We start from the raw sequence: 23,841 nt of genomic DNA on the forward strand, positions 1-23,841 counted from the left end.
TCGTTATTTTTTATTAGTTTTTCTATTAATTTCGAAAAGAATACGTGACCCGAAATTAAGACTTCAAGCGCTATAATAATGTTTATAAATTGCGATACTATCAAGTTTATAAATTTTTGCTGTAACATAGTTAGAGTTGCGTAAACAATTTCCAAATATTTTAACTTTAAAATCATTGGAGAGCATATAAACAGACATAACAATAAGCTCGGAAGAAAAATACTTACAGATATGAAAAAATAGTTTCTTCTTCCGAAAGCAACACGAATTCTTATTCAATCACAAAGAATCATAACTAATTTGTGTTACAAATAATGGCGACAGTAATCGATTCGCCAGCTACAACTGACAGTAGTGAAAAGAAAATTGTCGTTTTAGCATGAATGCTAGCGAAATGATCTTTCAGTGATTTCATTTTTTTAAAATAAAAACTATTTTCCTTAGTAGCAGGGTACATAGCCAGATTTTTCAACAAAAAATAAGCACCTTTTAAGTACTTTTCAAGCACTCAAAAAGTTTTTTTTATCACTTTCCAAAAAGAAAAACCATAATTAGGAACTGTGTAGTAATAAAAATTATTTTTTTCTATCGTTTAACATTTTAAAAAAAACTTTACATAATCATGATCAAATAACTAATATCTGATAAATATTGCAGAGGAAATTGTAAAAATCATGCATTTTTTGTAATTTAGAACGACAAACGACGCTGCAAAAAATTTAAAGATAGGAAATTAAGCACTTTTTACAAACTCCGAATAAAACAAAGCACCTTTAAGGGCTTTTAAAAAACGTAAATCAAAAATAAGCACATTTGAGCAATTTTTAAAAACACGCACTCTGTCTAGTAGTTAAGGTATTTTGTTTCGATGAATAATTTCTCGCTGTGCAACAGGAAGCATCGGATTATATTTAGAAATAACTCAGCGAAATAATGTAGTGTTATAGAACAAAAATAAAACTGCACAAATATAAAATTTATATTTATTTTACTTTCATTTACATTCAGTGAAAAGAACGTTGGCAAAATGCATGCATTCAATGCTTTATTTATTTATAATGAAAATGAATAAGATTTTTAAATAAAATCATCATTCATTGCTTCAATTAAAATGCACAAGAATAAAAAGTTTACTCCGAGGAAAAAAATAATAAATAATTTAATATAAAAAGGGTACCAATTTGGTATACATTTTGTTTCCTCGTAGCAAACTTTTAAAATTGCTTTCTCCTCATTTTAAGGTATCAGGAAATTCTGATTTTCCCTATTTTTCCCCAAAAATAATGAACACTTCTGATGTTGAGCAAAGTCAGAAGTGTTTCTTTAAACAATTTTAATACAAAGATTTCCTATATTTTAACTTGAGAAGACAGCAGTAATTTTGTTTTAACATGGCACATATTTACAGTAGTGCCTGATTTCGCGATTTTGATTTAATCAAAATCAATCAGGCACCACAGAATTTTACGAAATAATAATAAATTTTGATTTGTGCCTAGCAAACGATATTTCAATAAAATTAAAGCGATCTAGTTACACCTACTGAAATACATAAATACACGAGCAGCAAGATCCAGTTGGCGCAACCTTCAATTCGATGCTCCATGGGAGAAGATTATTCTTAGGAAAAAATAAAACCGATCGGGAATGATGGGCAATGACCCTCTACCTTAAAAATCATCAGAATCCAGAATATCGAGCAGTTTTATCACATTCGCCAAGAGATATGAGATGACCAATAACTATCAGTGATAGTTTTTAAGTTATCTCACATTTTATCCGTGATAATAAATCGGTAAAAATGAAAGATAGAAATAAATCCAGGCTCATTCTTTTTTTTTCCTTTTTAAAATATAAAATGTCATTGCTCGATATTCCCTACTCAGATATTTTTTAAGGTTTAAGGCTAGTGTATTCATGTTGTTTTTTAAGGATCAACACTAACATTTTTAATAATCTGTCCTAAGTGTAAAAGTCATAACCGTCTCTAAGATTGAAACTGAAGGGTGCTCGTTATAACTGTATACACAGTTACAGTGACACATTTCAATGGGTTAAACTAGATCACTTTAATATAGACTGTGTTGTGCCCACCAGCAGACACGGTTACAGTTCGGATCTTCCGATCTCTTTATCCATAATTGTAAATAACTGTCTCAATCCAACTTCTGTATTTGGCCATGTTGACGTAAATGCCGGGAACTCCAGGCTGACCGCATCCGATTCCCCAGGACACTAAACCGGCCACCTTCCATGTTCCACCATGTTCACACACCAGGGGACTGCCACCATCTCCCTAGAATAATATTATAGAAGCATATAGTCGTACATTTATATAAAAATTCATATTAGTTTAATATAAAATGTTATAGTTGATGAATCAAAGTAAAAGGTTTATATCTTTTCAATATCAGTTATATTACTAGAGCATTCATAAAATCGGACATCTGAATAATGTTAATGGGATACCTGCAAGTGGCGTAGTGTGGGTATATCGATCCTGATTGGTTGTTGAAACGTGGCATTTGTTTACGTTCGCCACTGTTCTTTCCATTCTATTTCGAGTGAACCAAGCCCGTCAAGTATCAATTCTCTGAAGTGACACATTCTATATTCTTATGCCTTTTTAATGGTGGCTACTTTTGAAAACGTGTGACAATTTTTTCAAAAATTTTAAAGTCTTAAACTATTAAAAAACTATTCATAATATTAATAAAGCATTACTTTCTAACTTTTTTTTCAATTCTCAAACTACGGAAAACAATACTACATACGGGTTCATTTCGAAAATTCAGAAAAATGTTCCTAACCGCTCTGCAAGTAGGTAAATTTCAGTGCTCTATATAACGTTTTCAAAGGATAAATTTAAACTTTGAACTTCTAAACCAATAATACAACATAAAATTTATATTTTTTTTAAACAAACATTAAGTTTATATTTCGCAAAACAAATCAGAAACAACTTTAATCGTAATGCAAAAAAAATTAACGTTAGTTTTAAAAATTATCAGCTATAAATTAAAAAAAATTTAAAATTAAATATCTAAAACTAGAATAGCCCATAAATAAAACTATAATATAAGCGTCTTACCGTGCAAGCGTCTTTGCCTGGCTCTCCGCCAGCGCACAAGAAACCCGGATGCAATTGATAACTGCGACCGAGCCTAGTCTGTTTCAATCGGTGTTCACAATCCCTTTGACCGAGCATTGGGACGTCCACTTCCTTTAGAACACTTTGATATTCACCCTGTTCACCTGGAAGAATATAATTATTAATAATTAGTAAAAACATGTTTCATTTTATTTTATAAAAAGCATTAAACATTCAACTCATTATTAGCTTTTTTATTTTGAATCCTATTTAAAAGACAAGAGAACTCTTGGATCAAACTACCCTTCGTGGGGAAAACATTTGCGTTACTTGGAGATCAAAACCATAATACCATTTACGTTACAAAACAGCTTTTTAATTAATTTTTTAAGTAATTTAGAGCGATTTTTCAATGGAATCGTATTTGACCACCCTTTCATTTGCATCTGTGCCTCATTGTGGACCCTCTAATATGTTTTAAATAATTTCCTTTAGTATGGTAGTACATTAACTTATAATCTAATATCTGAGTGAGATTGAAAATTATGGGTTAATATTAAGTGGTGATATAGGGCAATTTTTATATACAGAAAAGCGAGCAATAATTTTCCGACTTTTTTCAACGATTTCCTCCGATTTCCTTCAACGACAATTTCTTTTATACGATTAGCCGATGACAAGGGCCTTCTAACTCACGATCCGTCTACCACTGAGGATATTTTACGTCACCCTGTGGTCGGTGCTCGGGGGTTGTAGAATTTATATCGTTCAGGGCCGTTGTAGCCCGATGGTTACAGAATCGAACACCGATCCGGAGTGGGATGGGGTTCGATGCTCGACTCCAGTAAAACTCACCGAGTTCATGCCATATACATGCTCGCAAAATCTGTGGAATCGAAGGTCCTGTGTTCGGTCGCTAAGCAGAACCATGGGTACTGGGATCTAAAGAAAATTTCCTTCCACTTCAGATCCATGTCTAAATTGAGGAAATGGCCTCACGAATGAAATCCTCTGCAGATGATCAAAAGTGTGATGGTATGTCTTCGGATCATCTTCACGCATGCTTCCCAGATCGTCGCCAATAGCGCACTGGGCAGCTCTAGTGCGACGTAAATAAAGAACATACCTACCTCGTATCAACAAATTATTGCTGGGATTCGATTCTGTGTCGCCTCATTGTTCTCTAACCTTTGAGCCACTACTCCTCACAAGTATTCGATTAAACTATATTAATTATTGACAGTTTGAACTGAATCCTGAATATATTTCATTGAGAAAAGAAAATACAGGGTGTACCTAATCACCGCTCTTAGTATATATTTACAGAATCCTTCGCAAAAAAATAAGTCAGAAATCTATGCATAAAGATCGAAAATCAAGTAAAAATGTAATTGAAATCTATCAAAATACTATTGAGGAAAGTGAGACTAAAAATACCAAAATGAATTGTCGGCGTAAACAATCGGCACGGGATTATTAAAAACATAGCTAAGTTTCACGAGGCAGTTTAAATGGTCTTGAATTTTTTGCCCCACCTTCCTTACTAGTGATTCAACAGATTTTAATAACTTTTTTCTTCCTTTCTTGCTTAAATATTAATTTTCGACCGATAATTTTTTGCCCTTGTTTTTATCAAGGGTTTTACAATTTAACCATTTGCTGCATTAAAGCACTTTTAATACATAAGAAAAGGCAATCCTTACCAAAAGCATTTTTGCCCCATCCTGTGACATAGCAACGCAAATTGTCGAACTTTTCATTCTGTTCTGGAAGGCATGCAGGAGATATGTGGGGTAGAGTTGGATCCACGGGCGCTTCCAATCTTAGCAGTGCGAGATCATTTTGCAAATTACCCGGGTAAAAGTCAGGGTGAACCACCACTTCTACAACGAACTTTTCGACGTAAGGGTAGAATTCATCATCTCGATGGACATCCCAATCACCTAGACGGACTTTTAATTCATCAGCATTATGTCTGAAAACAAGAATAAATAAAACTCAGTTTATAGCTGTTGAAACACTTTTTGTCAATCGTAGAAGAATGGATTAAAATTCAGATGTTATAACGATCTTTAGTTAAATGCAACATTTATGTTTATGTATGGATGATTGACTGCATAAAGCTAAACAAAGATGGCGCCAGTGGTTAAAATTTGTCATTAGAATTCCCTGTTTCTACTTCCAATTGATTTTTTTAATTACGCACAAATTTAAACATAAATCAGATTAATAAAACTTCCTAGAATATTAAGCCTGCTCACACATCGCCTAGTAAGCATAACATAAGCGGAGGGATACATTAGAAGTTTTCTAAATTGCTTCTAGTTTTAGGAAGCTTGTTATTGTTTACATTCAGTCAACCATCCATTTTATGCATTGAAAGAAACTAAAAAATTAGAAGGGATAAAGTGAAATCATTCTTTTATATATGGTTTAAAATAAAATAGAAGTAATTACTTTTTAAGACAGTGTGCAGCAGTTGCCACCCATTGGCTGGAAATCAATGTGCCACCACACACGAATAGGTTGTTACCTGGGCCTACCTTCAACAAGATGGCAGCCTGAAATAAAAATTATTTAAAGTTATTCATAGAGTAGCAATCAGGTTTTTATGATTTTCAGGATGTTCAAGGAATGAATAGTCTCAAAAGATTCTCAGCTATGATCCTCCAATGCAATGTTTGGAGATATCATTTCGTAACAGTTATTTTGTATCTGTTCCGAAATCGTATCCGTTACGAAAAGGACAAGTTACTTCCAAAAGCATGTAATGAAATACTTAGCGGAACACAATTTAATCAAAATTTGCGTCATTATTGTCTTTCATTAATGTTTGAGAAGTTCTAACAAACAAGCAGGTGCTCTAAAAATAACCGGGGATTTGAAAAGTCCATCAACGGTGGGAAGATTTTGTTGCGTTCTTTTGCGCTGCGTTGGTGTTTGAGAAGTTCTAACAAACAAGCAGGTGCTCTAAAAATAACCGGGGATTTGAAAAGTCCATCAACGGTGGGAAGATTTTGTTGCGTTCTTTTGCGCTGCGTTGGTGTTTGAGAAGTTCTAACAAACAAGCAGGTGCTCTAAAAATAACCGGGGATTTGAAAAGTCCATCAACGGTGGGAAGATTTTTTTGCGTTCTTTTGCGCTGCGTTGGTGTTTGAGAAGTTCTAACAAACAAGCAGGTGCTCTAAAAATAACCGGGGATTTGAAAAGTTCATCAACGGTGGGAAGATTTTGTTGCGTTCTTTTGCGCTGCGCTGGTGTTTGAGAAGTTCTAACAAACAAGCAGGTGCTCTAAAAATAACCGGGGATTTGAAAAGTCCATCAACGGTGGGAAGATTTTGTTGCGTTCTTTTGCGCTGCGTTGGTGTTTGAGAAGTTCTAACAAACAAGCAGGTGCTCTAAAAATAACCGGGGATTTGAAAAGTCCATCAACAGTGGGAAGATTTTGTTGCGTTCTTTTGCGCTGCGTTGGTGTTTGAGAAGTTCTAACAAACAAGCAGGTGCTCTAAAAATAACCGGGGATTTGAAAAGTCCATCAACGGTGGGAAGATTTTGTTGCGTTCTTTTGCGCTGCGTTGGTGTTTGAGAAGTTCTAACAAACAAGCAGGTGCTCTAAAAATAACCGGGGATTTGAAAAGTCCATCAACGGTGGGAAGATTTTTTTGCGTTCTTTTGCGCTGCGTTGGTGTTTGAGAAGTTCTAACAAACAAGCAGGTGCTCTAAAAATAACCGGGGATTTGAAAAGTTCATCAACGGTGGGAAGATTTTGTTGCGTTCTTTTGCGCTGCGCTGGTGTTTGAGAAGTTCTAACAAACAAGCAGGTGCTCTAAAAATAACCGGGGATTTGAAAAGTCCATCAACGGTGGGAAGATTTTGTTGCGTTCTTTTGCGCTGCGTTGGTGTTTGAGAAGTTCTAACAAACAAGCAGGTGCTCTAAAAATAACCGGGGATTTGAAAAGTCCATCAACAGTGGGAAGATTTTGTTGCGTTCTTTTGCGCTGCGTTGGTGTTTGAGAAGTTCTAACAAACAAGCAGGTGCTCTAAAAATAACCGGGGATTTGAAAAGTCCATCAACGGTGGGAAGATTTTGTATTTGAAAAGTCCATCAACGGTGGGAAGGTTTTGCTGCGTTCTGTTAAAGTAATCAGGAATTTACTCTTAGCTAGTCTTAAAATTATTTACTCAGTTCGACAACAAATAACGCTACTCACAGCAAAACAAAACAAAAATTACACATAATTTTTAATTCAACAGCTATTTGCAGTGGTTAAGGTATTGAACTGTCACAGAAGGACTAAAGTTCTATTCCCAGCAGCGGATGAAGCCAATGCAGTTTTAGATCGATGAGTATAACAGCAATTGCGTGACGCTAACCACATTGCTTGACCACTGACAATCATACTGATAAGTCCGAAATTGCGAAACCTTCATTTCCTGAACCTCCACCCCACCCTAAGGCTGACACCTGGCTGTAGTGGGAAAGCATTTTTTCTTCTTTAAATATCTGTGTTTCTCACTACACTACTTTTGACTTTAACAACACTGATATTTTGTGACAATATATCATGAAACGTCGACATTTACTGGCGATATATCATGGAATTTCCATACTTTCTACTAATGTATTATAACCGTCGTTGAACAACCGAACAAATTTTCAGTTTACGACAATCAATGTTCAACTCTGTATCCTTGTAATTTTGAATCTAATCCAGAAGACAAGGGAACTCCTGATCAAGTATTGGGAGAAATTTGCCTGCGTGGAGGAATGTTTGATGGAAGAAACCCGCATTGCGCTACATGGAGGGGAAAACCACGAAAACCTCCCACAGTTAGTCTGACAACAAAGGGGCTCTAACCCATGATCCGTTTACCACTGAGAATATTTTACGTCAGAACTGTGGTCGGTGCGAGCCGAGTGCGGATTTCGAACCAACCAACCATTGCCCGGGATTTGAGCCCGGTTTACCTCATTGGGAGGCGAACACTCTATCCCCTTAGCTACCACGGCTCTCTGTATAAGCTACCACGGCACATATGTATAAGATATTTTGTTGTTATATATCATGGTGTATCGATATTTTCTGACAACATTGTGTGAAATATCGATATATTCTGACGATTATCGATTAAAATTCCAAGATCACCCAGCGCAAGTGTTTTGAATGATTGTGACTCACCTGCCAGGGGTACTCTCCGAATTCAGATGCGTCATCATGATACTGAAGATTATTTACTCTTCCATGAATTCCGAAACCGTTTCTTGCACCACATTGACCTCCTTGTGACACTTGGGGGTGCAGGGGTTTTGGTGGACGCAGGGAGGGTGGTGGATACGCTGGCTGCGGTTTCGGATAACTAGGTTGCGGCTGATAGACTGGCTGTTCGACGTACACTGGCTGAGCTGTGGGTCTCCTATGTGGCTGATAGACTGGACGAATGGATCTGTTCGGATTAACGGATGTCTGAGGACGGGGTGTTGGATGGGGGAAGACTCGTCTTGGGGGTTTGGGTGGGTGGTAGATGGGTCGAGGACGGTGTTGAGGTGGCTGAGGAACTTCTTGAGGAACCAAAATAATCTGATGCTCTTGCTGGTGACCTAAATAAAGAAATAGAACAGTTTAAAATTATTTGGAACAGAATTTTTTTTTTAAAAAAATGTTTCGTTATAAATTTCAATAAATAATCGACTTTTGGAAACTATTTCTTAATTTCGATTCTAGAGATGCTAGAATTTTGGTCACAGACGTGACGTAAGGATATTTCTGATTGCTGAAATTTGTATATCCTTAACTGTTCAATAAAATTCTACAAAAAATTATGTTTCTTATCATTTTTTTCATTTATTTATTAATATTTTTTGGGTTTACGACAACCAATATTCAATGTACATTGTACTTTTGAACCCAACCCAGAAGCCGATGGAACTCTTGGATGGTATTCAGACAATATTCCATGGAACGAACTAGCATTTGCATTTGAGCAGTTTGATACACTTCAATTTAATTCCAATGGGCTTCAATATTTTTTTTTATATACAAATGTTTCACTTGAATAAACTTGCAACACTTTATTAAAAATGAATTTTAAATTTAAAATTTTGTAACTTTAAGAATTTATTTTTTAAAGGATACTGAGTAAAACTACTTTATAATTAAGCATATTTTCAAAGAAATCAATGAAATTTTTTTTATTTTTCGATTATTTAAAAAAGAAAATTTCATTTTTTTTAAAAATTGCTAAGGCAAGATGTTAAAGAAAGCAGACATTTATTTTTCAAAATAAAATATTAAGTAAAATATTTTAAAAATTTTCAAGAAGTTAATCAATTAATTGACCATAGTGCTTCTTGAGCAAAGATTTTGCTACTGTCCCTGAAAAATGCTAATGTATTGATTGTTGCTGTTGGCATAGGTCATTGAGGCACTGGCATGAGATTGTTCTTGTTTTCCAGTTGCGCCATCTATGGCCAAGAATTCGACTTCTGCCACACCCATTTATAGGGCGGGAAGATTCATTCATCCATCCTCAGACCATAATTTTGACCTGAACCAGAGAACGATCAATCTCCAATTCAGTACCCCTAGAGGTATAATTTGTTATGGAAACATGAAGGATTTTATAACGGGACAGATTTAACGTGCGTCAGTCACCATTTACTACATGGGGAGTCTTGGGCAAGATGAATTCGAACTCCCGTTTTCATGAACGTAAGTCCAGCACCCTACCAACCAGACTATCCCTGCCAATGTATTGATTTGAATGCTTATTTAAACTCTTAGGAATTCAACAGTTTTCAAAATTTCCTCCTTCTACCCCCAAAAAGAGAACATACAGAACAGAATTCTCGGGATTTACTGAGTTTTTTTTCTACAAATGATAACGATTTCAGGCAAGGTGTTATTCAACTGACCACGATGTTATGCTAGGTGTTATTCAACTGAACACGATGTTAGGCTAGGCGTTATTTAACTGACCACGATGTTATGCTAGGCGTTATGCAACTGACCACGATGTAATGCTGGGCGTTATTCAACTGACCTCTATGTTATGCTAGGTGTTATTCAACTGACCACGATGTTACGCTAGGTGTTATTCAACTGACCACAATGTTAGGCTAGGTGTTATTCAACTGACCACGATGTTAGGTGTTACTCAACTGATAACTCAATGAATTCACCTGATTGTTGATCCTGATTTAGAATAAATGCCGCGAGTTGATCTTCATTACCTGGCTGCAAATGGACACCTTGGAGACCGTGGGGCAGTTGGCTGAAGTCCTGGTGTGGAATGGGATAATTATCTGGATTGAAGGGTAGAAGTCCAGTGGGCACACCACCACCCCTCTGAGGGACTTTGCAACATTTCCTCAGAAGTCCGCAGCTGTCTCCCACGTTGCTCAATCCAATCATTCGGGCCATAATTTCTTCTGTATAAGGAGCTAAAGTCTGTGATTCAAAATCTGTTGTCTGTTAAAAAAAAACACAATTTAATCAATAGGAACAATGGAAAAATAATAAATATTCGGAATTCGGTCAATCAGAATGATATAAGAATCACGTTACAATAAATATGTTACTGTGAATGAACGAAATTGGTGGTTGTTGACTTCCACTGGTGAATGTTGATAGTCACATAGTATCACATTTGGTAAATGTCCGAAATATATACTAGGTCTAGTTAAGTGCCACTGCCTGTTATACATTTACCCGGTATACCCAACATCAATGTTTTTTTAAGGTTCGGTGTCACTGCCCGGTATACATTTTTCGGTACTCCGAACACTGATGTTTCTCCTAATCTATCCTCAGCTGATATTAAAATATCGAATAAATATAATAATATCAACGAATAAATTAATATTCAAATCGAATATAACAAATATTTCGGACATTCACCAAAGCGACTATGTGATTGTTGACATTCACCGGTGAAAATCGACATTCTCTTGATTTCGGTTATTCACCGTAACATATATACGGAATTCAACCAATAGGGAACAATGGAAAAATCACATTATAATAAATACAGTACAGAACCCGTTATCCGGAAATCAGAAAACCAAAAAACCGGAACGAAATTCGATAAATTTTCCCGCCATTTTTAAAAAAAAAATTTTTTTTCCTAATAAGATTTTAGGATTTTTCTTTCTTTTTTGAAAGATGCTCACCTTACCATCATTTTGGAAATAATCATTAGTGTATTACTTCATCGTTTTTTCTTCTTTTTAAGATTATTTCCCCAAAAAAATTTTTTTCTAGTTGGGTTTAACAATAAAAAAACTCCTTTTTGTAGCGATTCAGAAAACCGGAAAAATCAGTTATCCGGAATAGCGATGGTCCCGATCGTTCCGGATAATCGGCTCCCTACTGTATATGGAATTCGATCAATCAAAACAATACAAAAATTCCTTTATTGTTAATATTCATGGTGCTTCATACAACTTCAATTTTGGAAAAAGTAGACTTAACGGTGTTTAAGAAAGATTTTTTTTTCTCAAATATGTTTGTTGCTTTTCTCAAAAAAACTTCACGGTTTAAATTATTAAAACGACATTTTTAAAGCCTAAATTTTTTTTACAGATTTCTGTTCTTTTCCCGAACGAAATAATTTTTTTTTACAGTGAACGAGGAAATAGAAGTAATTAAAAATAATTATTTTTACCGATTCTGGAACTTGGCGTCACATTTGGTGAACTTTTTTTTCTGTACTTTTAATGTTCCGTATTTTTATAGTAAATAGCTTCAAACAACTATGCACCGGAAAGTTAAACTGCTTCAATATTTTAATATTTTTAAACTGCTTAAATTATTTAAACGACATTTTGAAAATCTAAATTTTTTCACCGATTTGAGTTTTTTTCGACGGAATAAGTTTTCTTTACAGTGAACGAGGAAATAATAGTAAATTATATAAAAGATAATAAATATAAGAAGTAATAGTAGAATACCTTGTTCCCCACATCTCGTTTGGAAACTTTCCTTGCAGACCTCTCATCGATGTCATCCTTTTCCAAAGATCTTCCATAATTAGACAAGTAGCCGTTTCTGCACAGATAAAATGGAACGCAGATGCATTTCTCATCATTGTCACCACCACTCAAAATATAATTCCCGTTCTGCAGCTCATACAGATTATCTTGATCGAATTGCTTAGCACCAGGACGATAGTGCTTGGCTGTAGTGTCCTGTGCAGGATACCTTTCGTCGCTGGGGATAGGCTCTGGTGCATAGGGTCCAGCAGGGGCGTATTGAGCATCTTCGGGTTTGGAAGTGACCAAAAAGTGACCAGTAGTCTGGGATTCGGACTTGACGGCGTCTTGACTGTAGTGGGTATCTTGCTGTTTTGGTATAGAGAAGTGCTTCTGCGGGTTTTCCTGGTATGTATGCCTATTGTGGAAATCGCTTGCAGATGTATATCGAACAGCTTCTTTGCTAGGTTTGATGATGTATTTTTCTTTGTTCTGGAAGTTCTGCTGGGGAGGAGGGATGTAAAAATTGTGACTGGATTGTTTTGTATCCTGGATTCTGACACCATATTCTTGTTTATGGTCATTATCGATGGCCTTCTGGAAACCTTGCCTGTTTATCTTTTGAGATTCGGATATGGGGGAATAGTAATTGTCCGATTTCGTCTCTTCTTCGTTATCTATCGGTATGGGGGGATAGGGTCCACTATAGTACAAGTCTTCGTTCCTTTTAGGGCTCTTTGACAGCGACTTGGTAGGTTTCTCCTCGTCCTCTTCCTTGCCAGCAAACGATACAATTGGAATAAAACCTTGTAAGGACAGCCTCTTGTTACCGGGATCTTCGTTGAGTATTCTGCCTTCCCGAACACCGCCAAGCAGATCGAGATTCATGGCTTTTGAACTTCTGCCGCGAGTGATGTTGGCTGGTTCGAATATGTCCGAGAAGAGTTCGGCCAATCCTGAACTCCTTCCGGATGTTATATTTACGGGCAAAAATCCGTCCGAATCACCAGGTGAAAACACAGCATCCGTTTCGTTTTTGGGAACCGCTTCGGTGCCATCTGAGAAAGAAGAGGGAGTAGTCGAACTAGAAGCGTTCTTCACAAGGGAATCATCTCCAATTTGTGAAGCAGCGGCTGCAGTAGTTGAGTTCCAAAACCATTGTTTCTCACCTGTAATCAAAAAAATATTTCGTTTCATTTTTTTATAACTGGTATTGACCAACCCAAAAGACAAGAAACTACTGGAATGGCACAGAGGATAACCTAAACTCGAATCATAGCAATAGTTGGTCAATTCGTAAACTGATCTTATCTCAAACTGACCACAGTGCTTACGTAAATTATCCTCAATGGCGGATAAATTAATTTAATTCATTTTATAACCGGTTTTAAATAACAAATTGTTATTGAGGTCTATGTTCAACTTTGTAGCCTTCTAATTTTGAACACAATCCAGAAAATAAGGAAACTTCTGAATTAAGCATTAGAAGGTAGCTTTTAAAAGAGACTTTTTGTTAGATATAATCCACGTTTACGTTACATGGAGTGGAAACCACGAAAACGTCCAATGGTTAGCCCGTGAGCCGTGATGTCTCAGGAGACTGAGCGTTCGTCTTCCAATGTGGTAAACCGGGTTCAAATCCCAGCGATGGCTGGTCCATATGAATTCCACACCCGGTTCATACCGACCACAGTGCTGAAATAAAATGTCCTCAGTGGTAGATGGATCGTGGGTTAGAGTTCCCCTGCCGTCAGGCTAATCGTGGGAGGGTTTCGCGGTTTTCCTCTCCATGCAATGCAAATGCGGGTTAGTTCCACCAAAAAATCCTCTACGAAATCGAATTTCTCCCAATACTTGATCCAGGAGTTTCCTTGTCTCCTGGAGTCCAATTGTTGCTGGGATTTAAAACCTAAGTCTTACCTTAAAATCACATCGGTAGGAATTATCATTATATTTCTTTTTTAAAATTAAAATATTTATTTTACGACTGACAGTTTGGATAATCTGTCTTATGATAATCTGACAGACAGATCTTTGGTTTCAGAGCTTCGGATTATCTGGCAGGGGATAATCTGCGCTGCATTTGAAGTAATTGTTTAAATTTCTATATTTTTGTAGTAATTTCTTGTATGATAAGTTTCATTATAAAAGAAACAATAAAATTCACATCTAGTTTTGTTAAAAGCTGATCATTATTTTTGGGAAAGAAACAGTAAGGTTAAAAACCCATCCAATTTTATTAGAAATGAAACAATTATAAAACTCATGCAGTTTTTGTTTTATTTTAACATGGAAAAAAATTAAGTTATGAAATCCATCAATTTTTCATTTGTTCATTTATTTTCAAAGAAACAGTAACCCTTAAAATCTTAACAATTAATAAGGTTATAACACCTTTCCTTTTATATAACAAAAGAAATAAAGTCATAAAATCTGTCAAGTTTTATAATGAAAGAAAAAATGAAAGTAAAAATGAAAAATGATTGGCTATAGCTTACCATTAGCTGTCTGGCTAGAAACCAATGAGACTGAGAACAACATAAAGCAGAGACTAGCTGGAAGTAATATCTTCATTTTGCGTATCTGCAAATATAAAAATGTTATTATCCATACACACTATAATTATTTAAAAAATATTACAATATTAAAAAATATAAAAATATTACTACCTGTTATTTGAATATATACCCGTAAGTAATTTTGAATTTTATAAAAAAAATATGATTTCCTATGTTTTGCGTTTTTAACAAACTTATGATGATAGAGTATACGTACCTTTAAAAAAAGAAGAAGAAAAAGAGGAAAAAAGAGAAAAAAAATACCTTTAAAAATAATGATGATTACATATTGTTATTAATTTGTCAAAAGAAACTCTGTTATAAGAAATAAACTATTTTTTTATTTTATTAAATCATTCTGCAAACTTAAGATTTTCCCGCTTTGGAAGATACTCTTTAGTACCTATGTAATACAGTGCAATAAAACAAATCAACACGTAAATGATAAAAATAAATAAATGAATAAATAAATAAATGAATAAATACATAAAAGAAAATTAAGAAAAATACAAAATAGAGATAAGTTATGTATTATGAAATTTTTTTTTTCAATATATAATTTTTTTACCACTTTTTTGAAATTCTACTTTAGACTTAAGCAATAGCAAGTAAATAGTTGTCAAGCCGTTTTTTCTCGAAATATATCGTATAGCACTTATATTGTTCGCTTGTTTGTTTTTTAATTACACGAAAGACAGTAAATAAGATTCGTTACTTAATTAATTTTCAGTTTTTCAGAAAATTAAATAAAATTGGTTAATTGGCAATAGGCATTTCTCCATTGTTCACTTCCCTTTGTAAGGGAATAGGTCTTTGAATCTTTACAATTAAAAAAATATAGAAAAGAACGAAAGAAAATAACCAATTTTTTTCAAAAGACGAGAATGATATTATATGCCCCCGTAAATAAATAGAAATTCTTAGAGCCCAAAAATTCTCAAAGAGGTATAGATCCATTAAATAAATAAAATTCTGAATACAAGAACGATGTTCAACAAATAAAAGTGAAATCCTCTCAAATAAACAAAAATTTTGAATGTCAAAGTAATTCTTCAGTCAAGAAAGATATATAGCTCCTTTTAAATAAATAGAAAAATAACTGAGTTAGTCAAAGTCAACGATTTTCAAAAGGTCAAAAAAACAAATTCAGACCTAGACAGGCTCCAGACAAAGCTTATTCAACTGTTTGACATAAAACCTATTATTTTTAGAGTTTCATTGATAAAACGATTATTGAAAAAAAAATGCATTCTTCGAATTAAACATTTTTATTTTGTAACCGTCGTTGAACAGCCTACCCAATTTTTTGGGTTTACGACTACTAATGTTCAACACCGCAGCCTTGCAATCCAGAAGACAAGGGAACTCCTGGATACAGAAGTGGGAGAAATTTGCCTTTGTGGAAGACTTTTTTTATGGAACTTTTGCGTTACACGAAGGGAAAATCACGAAACCCTGCCACGGTTAGCTTGACGGCAAGGGTCTGTAACCCATGATCTGTCTACCATTGAGGTTATTTACGTCAACACCGCATCCAGTGCAAGCCGGGTGAGTAATTTTTATCGATCAGCCATCGCTGGGATTCGAACCCGGGTCACCTAATTAGAAGTCGAACGCTCTACCCCCCGAGCCACCGGCTCTCTTATTAAATATTAACAAAATAATTCATAGTCTTTTTTGGGGGGGTTAGTACGTTTACAGCTTCTAATAAATTTTATTTATATATTAGGGATTCCGCCAAAATATACTCGATCATTAATGGTACCGTTACCGTAAAAAATTGGGTTACCGTAAAAACTCAATAACGCCAATTATTACACATAATTTAATGAAGTAGGCTTGACACCATAGCATCTTTACCCATATAAAGAAAACTATCCTCCTCTGCTTTCGAAAAATGGGGAGAAAATTAAAAACATTCCAAAAAAAGAAGAAGAAAAAAATATTCAGCCTCGATTTCATTTTGGAACAAAAAAAGCATAGAAAGCTAAGGAGATGAGTCAACAAACTTTCTTCCCGTCTCCTGAAAATTGACCTGAATCGTTCGATTTCTTTCTAGGTCAACTCCAAGAGATACATCCTCAAACTTAAAAATAAACAATTCATTGACTTCTTCATTTTTTTTTTTACTCCTAACTTTCTTTGAGGGGTCATTTTTTTAAAAATTATTTAAAAGCGAGATTAATCTTTTTTTTTATCGAATTTGCTTTTAATTATTTAAATAGCCAATAAGCCCATCTCGAGACTACAAAAATCCCGTTTAAGACTACTCTAAAAATATTAAATAATTAAGCAGTTCCACAGCTTTTTGTGTGCATTATGATAAAAATAAAATTATGTATTATATATTCTAGAATTACTAAATAGCATAATTATGGAATACAAAATTATTAGATTTATAGACAACAGGATTTCTTGCATGCATAGCTATAGAATATAAGAATAAGAATATAGAATATAAGAATAAGAATATAAGAATAAGAATATAAGAATAAAGAATATAAGAATAAGAATATAAGAATAAGAATGTAAGAATAAGAATGTAAGAATAAGAATGTAAGAATAAGAATATAAGAATAAGAATATAAGAATAAAGAATATAAGAATAAGAATATAAGAATAAGAGTATAAGAATAAGAATATAAGAATAAGAATATAAGAATAAGAATATAAGAATAAGAATATAAGAATAAGAATATAAGAATAAGAATATAAGAATATAAAAATTAGAATATAGAATAAGAATAAAGAATATAAAATTCTGAATTCGAGAATTTTGGGTTGCATAATTAAAGAATTTTAGATAAAATTATTTGTGTGCAAAACTATCGAAAACAAATATATTGATTTCCAGATTATCTAATTTTTCTGAGCACAATTATAGAATATAGAATTTCTTCTATATTCCATAGAATATAGAATACGCTTATAAAACTAAATCACACTTTTAAACTTTTTTTTTTCAAACCTCTCTCTCGCCTTACGGTAAATTTTTAAAATTAGCATTTCATAATTTACGTTTATTTGATGTAAATTATTTATTTTTTAAAGTAGATCTGATTTTAAGATAATCAAAAAATATTTCAAAAACTTCTGCTGCTGTGCCCCTAAATGTGTTTTTTCCTTTACACACAGGGACCGCACCAAGCCTTGGGGGACTAGTTTACATTATGTCGATTGAAGCTAGCCTTCTTTCCCTATGTATATTCTTTGGTATGGTCCCCATAGTTTGGTCAGCAGAGCGATCCAAAAATTGGACCCCTTAATGTTAATTTTACTTTTTGCGTAAGAATGAGTCCCAGAATCTGAAGATCCGAGCATTACATCAAAAGTTATTCAGCGTGGTCCTTTTTTTGCGCACTATACGTAATAATAATATTTCCTTAAAAACGCTCACCGTTGTGATAAAAGGAGTCTTCCAACGTGACTTCCCCAACAGAAAAAAAAATCAGCTATTAGTAATATTTCACAAAATGCTGCAATTAATTCTCAATCGAATTGATTTTGTTCTTGTGTTACACCTTATTTAGAGCATAATTTGGTAGCATAACTGAGCACTTAGTGAGACGACTATTGACGATTGACAATTTTTTTGCATCTTCACCAAATAATACTCTTTTCTACAGTGATGTAGAGCTCTATCATCTCGTCAATATTCTAAGTTCTGAATTTCTCTGAGAGCAGTATTCTTACTCATACTCCATTAAAAATTTTCAAATTATTTATATTTTTTATACTATATTTGCATTAAAAATATTTTTACAAAATATCAAAATTGTGCAAAACAATTAAAAGAAAAAGAGCTCTTGATTAATTTTTCACACGCATACCGTCACATATAAATATTGCAAAAAGATGCTTTAGTGAATGATTATGAACTAGAAAATTAATACAAACAAGGCATTAAATTTATGCAAATTACTCTTTTATCTCTTTTTAATTAACTTTGCAACTTAGTTAAATAAATTCAATTTTGAATATTGGGAGTGAATTGATGATTTATTAATAACTATATTTTAAGAGCTGTTACAATTTTTTTCTTTTTAGATAATTGTGTGAAAATTTTGTGTTAATTGAAACAATTATCATAATTCAGATTCATATTTCAGATCAGATTTCTTTTATCCAATGTTTCTCAGTCCAATTTACTGTAAAGGTAAGTAATTTTCACATAGACAAAACTTAACTCGAACGCAATTGAGAAGAATAAAAACTTCCGTCAGAATGTCAATCATAGAATATTTATAGAAAGTTGAAAAATAACACAAATGTCAAACAAACAACCTCAATATTCACCTAAGCACAGAGGAATCCTAATTATTCTAAATCGTAACTATTTTTATTCTCAACTTCTTGTTAACCTTGAAATCTCATGGTCCGGCGAAATAACAAAAAGGCTTTCCACGCATTCACGAACATGAAAGGGAAGAATCATTGGGTGAAAAACAAAAATTAAAATCGAATTAAGAATCTTAACTTAATTCGTGCGAATATTGTTCGACTATTGTTATTGAACTTTCTATTTTGGATATATAGTTCAAATAGAGCGTTTATGAAAATAAACAAGAGGTAGAGGCTATTTTTCGAAGACACATAAAATTAATACTTTTTAGTGACTTATATGCTAAGCCTATTTTTGAATCAGTTCCTTCTATGCTAATTAGGAAAATGGCGCAAAAAGTCATTGTTAAGAGAAGCCACAGTTTTACGAAGTTTGCTTTTAATATTTGAAATGTTATTACAACGCGACATTATCTGGGGTCATAGAAGTTTAGAGAACTTTATAATTATTCAATAATTTAAATAATTTTCATTTAGGTGGAATAAACTAGACCAGTTGACGAATTTCAGAATATGTTTAATAACTTCTAGATAACTATTTACTGCTAGAAGGTATCTAGTTTGAAATCATTGTGTGATTTTTTTCGAGTTTAAGTCACTTAAAAAAATGGCTGTTTTTATTTTTCTCGACGAAAAATTGAATAAAAAATGGATATAATTTAATACCCGTCATATTGTTCATCGACATAACATAAAATGCGAGTTGTAAATAATGGACATAGCTCAAATTGAGTGTTTTAGAAGACAAATATAGCAATAAAGAAGTGTGTGAATACAGAAACTTTCGAACAAAACAATCCAATCTCGATAGTAAATTTATGGATAAAGTTTTTAAAAAATTTATGTTAAAATTTAAGAGTTTTCTGGGCAGTTTTGACACATAATGTGGTTGATACCGATGAACTAGGTACAAATATGCAATTTGGGATTGTTGCTGTTGTCGTAGGTCATTAAGGCAAGAGAAGCCGTTATTCTTGTTTTCCAGTGGTGCCATCTATGGCCAAGAATTTGACTTCTGCCAAACTCATACATCTCACCCGTTCATAGGGCAGACCCATTCATACATCCATTCATTGATTCATACACATATCGTAATTTTGACCTGAACCAGAGAACGATCAATCTCCGATTCAATACCCCTCAGAGGTATAATTTGTTATGGGAACATGGAGGACTTAGCGAACCAACAAATTTAACGTGCACCAGTTACCATTTACGACACGGGAAGTCTTCGGCCGGCTGGATTCGAACTTCTGTTCTCACGAACGCGAGTTCAGCGCGCTGCCAATCAGGCTATCCCGGGCAAAAAAAAAGACAATTTGACATGACTTTTTCAGATCAATAAGTATACTGGCGTTTACACTTAAATTTGTTTTTTTACAGTTTATTTCGTTTTAACCTGCAAAACTAAATTTTAAAAGAGACATGACTCGCAAAAAGTAATCATTTTTTTCCTGGTAAAAATTAACGATGCAGATTTCAAAAATTATTAATTAGTAAACGTAATTTGCTGTTGAAAAAAAAAGAAATAAAAAAAGGAAAAAAGAATCACCTAGTTAAGAGTTGAAGTAGATGCATCACTTTAAATGGTGGATGATGAGAAAAATTATAGTATTCCCTCACAAATGAAGTAAAATGGAATTCTATCTCAAACATTGATAGAATTTATATTTACGTCCGATTGCAAATTTCAGCTAATTAAAAAAACATATCAAGCAGCTAACACGACGAAATTCAAGTATGAAAACAGAACTATAAAATCTTAAATAAATAAACATAAAAAACAAAACTATGGAATATTTCTTCTTTGAAAAATAAAATTCAAAACTATGGAATATTTTATGCATGAAAAACAAAAGTATTTCTTGTTTGTAAGATAAAAATCTAAACTATGGAATGTGAACTGAGAGAAACAAGAAAAAGTAGCTTTACTACTACGGGAATTAAAAATGAAACCAATCACTGCATTCTTGTCCAATAAGATATGGTTAACTTTTCAGTAAATAAAATCTAAACAGTTTTGCTTTTCCGAAATTTTTAAAACTAAAAGGTCAAAAATTTTCATTTATGAAAATAAATTTTTAAAGACATATTTAAATGTTCACTTAATCGAAAATGTATGATATCATTTTAATTTGACAACAATATACAATTTAAAACTGTTACGTACTTAATGTTGCAATCAGAAAAATAAATTTCAATTTTTGCACCATTTCGAAGAAAATCAATAAGATTATTATTGATAAGTGTTTAAAAGAATTATAATATTCTGCATTTTTATGCACGGGGAATTAAAAAAAAGGTAAACAAAAGAAAAAAAATACACTGTAAATACAAAAACTAAATTTTGCTTATATTTTCATTAATCAGTAGTTTTTAATAAAAGTTTTCAATGTGAATATTTTTAAATTGAGTTCATGATTTTTAATTTTTAAAGAACACTTCAAGAGCTTCAATGATTACAAATTATATTTTATGAGTGCAATTATAATTGAAATATTACTTAAAATAAATCATAAAAACACATTCAAAACTGTATGACTGCATTAAAAATGATTTTATAGTCATATATACAATAAATAATACAAATGAATGATTCAATTAATTGAAAATGAAACAAAAGCATTAACTAATGAAAATCCGACTAAAAAAATAACAAATAAATTATCAAAACTAACTTAATGGATCTGCTTCTTTTCTTTTTTTTTAAATCTTAAAAATTCATAATTTATAATTGAATTAAATATTACTTAGATCTATCATTTTATTTAAATTAGCGTTTTGAAAAAGAAAATCATTTTGCCTTTATTTCAAAAAAAGTAGTAATTGATCAATTTGTAAGTACAATTGCAATTTTGCCTATTGAAACTAACATAGCAATACATTTACAATAAATTTTAAAACAATGAAAATCAATAAAAATTTAAATAATTTCGTACTTAAATGTTTTGTTAATTTTAAATTTTTTTGTAAATTGTTTAAATTAAGCTGATTTAAATCAACAAATCCTCTTTTTAAGATACATTTTAGTTTTAACTCCCTTTCTAATCATTGAAAGTTCTAAAAATATTAAAATTTGACCTATCATTTTTATGGATTTTTTATTTATATGCAATTTTAGGTAACTTTTATATATTTTTTATTATTAATAATATATTTACAATAAATTTTAAATATAGGAGAATCAATCGAAATTTAAATAATTTCATATTTAAATTCTTTGTAAATTATTTTGTAAATTGTTTAAATTAAGCTGATTTAAATCAACAAATCCTCTTTTTAAGATACATTTTAGTTTTAACTCCCTTTCTAATCATTGAAAGTTCTAAAAATATTAAAACTTTACCTATCATTTTTATGGATTTTTTATTTATATGCAATTTTAGGTAACTTTTATATATTTTTTTTAATTAATAATATATTTGCTATAAATTTTAAACATAGGAGAATCAATCGAAATTTAAATAATTTCATATTTAAATTCTTTGTAAATTATTTTGTAAATTTATTAAATCAAACAGATTTAAATCAGCAAATTCTTTTTCAGTTTCTACTCCTTTTTTTATCATTGTAAATTTTGAAAATATTAAAAATTTATTTATATTAATTTATTTATTTTATTTTATTTATTTATTTTGAAAAAAAAATAATAAATTTCAATTTAAATGCTATGAATATCATGAACTTACCGGTATTTGACTTAATATTCGAACTGTTAGTGTGCACTATCCATGCTTTCAAAAAGATTATCAGGACTGTCCCACATAATGGCTCCTTTATATGCTGAACTTAATTTCAAAATCGGGTCAACGCACCGGGACACGGGGGTAGGCGAAAAACTAAGACCAAAATAAAAAGATAAGGTGTTCGAAAAGAACTTCTAAAAACCCTCTTTCTAATGACGTCATTGTTTCGGCCTCGTTTTCTTTCTCAAGGTAGGGAAAAACCCCGATTGTCAAAAGATTTTTCTTTTTCCACGCCCCATAGGCAGGTGAAAGCTATTTGAAAACGATTTCTTTCGAAATTGATTTCACTTTTTAACTTTCTCTTAATGTGTGATCCTAGCTTCTAAATTCTCCCCTCCCCTAGCTTCTCATTAAAAATTTTTTTAATAATGCATGTAGGCTTTTCACTTTTTGTGTGCTATTGTTATTAATAAGCGTATTTAAAATATTCGTAAAAATTTTAACAAAATATTTCAAAAATGGTGCTGCTGATTTTCGATAAAAAATAAAAAAGTTACAATTTTTGGGAACATATTCGTAACAGTGTGTACGCCAAAGCGAACGCCAAGTTTTGGCGACTTCCGAGCAGTAGTTCGAAAGAAATTAAGGAAACAAAATAAAGAAAAAGAAAATCCCGGAAGGGAACGATCTTAAAAGGTAAAACTCGTCATCTCCTGGCAAACCTTATATATATATACTTTTTTTATTATTTATTTTTAAATATTTTTTCAAAGTAATTTTTGAAAGTTTTAAATCACTTTAGAGTCTTGGCAATTGCTTTTGGCTGGGACAGATACCGATGCGGAAATACCCCCATACCCCAATTTTTAATTTATTTCGCACTAAACTGTGTATACTTCGGTCTTATATGCTATAAACTTTAAATTTTTTTTAGAAATACTGGAATTAAGCTTAATATTTTTAAAATTATAGATCAAAATTAATTGAAACAAAATTAAAGTAAATGAGCAGAATGAGAATGTATACTAAAACCTGCAGCACCTTCTAAATTTTTGAACGGTTTCGACTTTAGCTTTAAAGGTGGTGTCTAGGTATAGTAAAGTGTCTAATTGATAAGGTGAGAGTAAAGAAGAAAAGGTTGTAGTCGTTGAGCGGAAGTTGTAGAGTAGTGATTTCTAGCCATTTTTCTTGCAA

The 23,841-nt window shown here is 32.6% G+C and overlaps 1 protein-coding gene across 2 annotated transcripts; it reads right to left on the minus strand.

The window, feature by feature from the left end:
• Positions 1 to 969: 969 nt before the first annotated feature.
• Positions 970 to 22,787, minus strand: LOC107440558 (uncharacterized). 2 transcript variants are annotated; one of them, XM_016053523.5, is made up of 9 exons: positions 22,651 to 22,787; positions 14,561 to 14,645; positions 12,042 to 13,231; positions 10,272 to 10,560; positions 8,272 to 8,690; positions 5,549 to 5,652; positions 4,795 to 5,066; positions 3,092 to 3,255; positions 970 to 2,296 (listed from the first exon to the last, which is right to left on the minus strand). In XM_016053523.5, exons 2-9 carry the CDS (start codon positions 14,634 to 14,636, stop codon positions 2,132 to 2,134), a joined length of 2,679 nt encoding a protein of 892 aa, XP_015909009.4. In that variant the 5' UTR covers positions 14,637 to 14,645; positions 22,651 to 22,787; the 3' UTR covers positions 970 to 2,131. The 2 variants fall into 2 exon arrangements, with proteins under 2 accessions (XP_015909009.4, XP_021001075.3); XM_021145416.4 differs by having other exon boundaries at positions 10,323 to 10,560; positions 22,651 to 22,778.
• Between the last annotated feature and the right edge of the window lie 1,054 nt (positions 22,788 to 23,841).

This window comes from Parasteatoda tepidariorum, chromosome 5 (assembly GCF_982258835.1).
Source record: "Parasteatoda tepidariorum strain Cologne lab strain chromosome 5, Ptep-v5.0, whole genome shotgun sequence".
NCBI classification, from domain to species: domain Eukaryota; kingdom Metazoa; phylum Arthropoda; class Arachnida; order Araneae; family Theridiidae; genus Parasteatoda; species Parasteatoda tepidariorum.

Coding starts and splice junctions, on each gene's coding strand:
- LOC107440558 (XM_016053523.5), bottom strand. CDS start 14,636: ATGAAGATATTACTTCCAGCTAGTCTCTGCTTTATGTTGTTCTCAGTC. Junction 13,232..14,560: donor TTCTAGCCAGACAGCTAATG/GTAAGCTATAGC, acceptor TTTTGATTACAG/GTGAGAAACAATGGTTTTGG. Junction 3,256..4,794: donor ATGGGGCAAAAATGCTTTTG/GTAAGGATTGCC, acceptor ATATTCTTCCAG/GTGAACAGGGTGAATATCAA.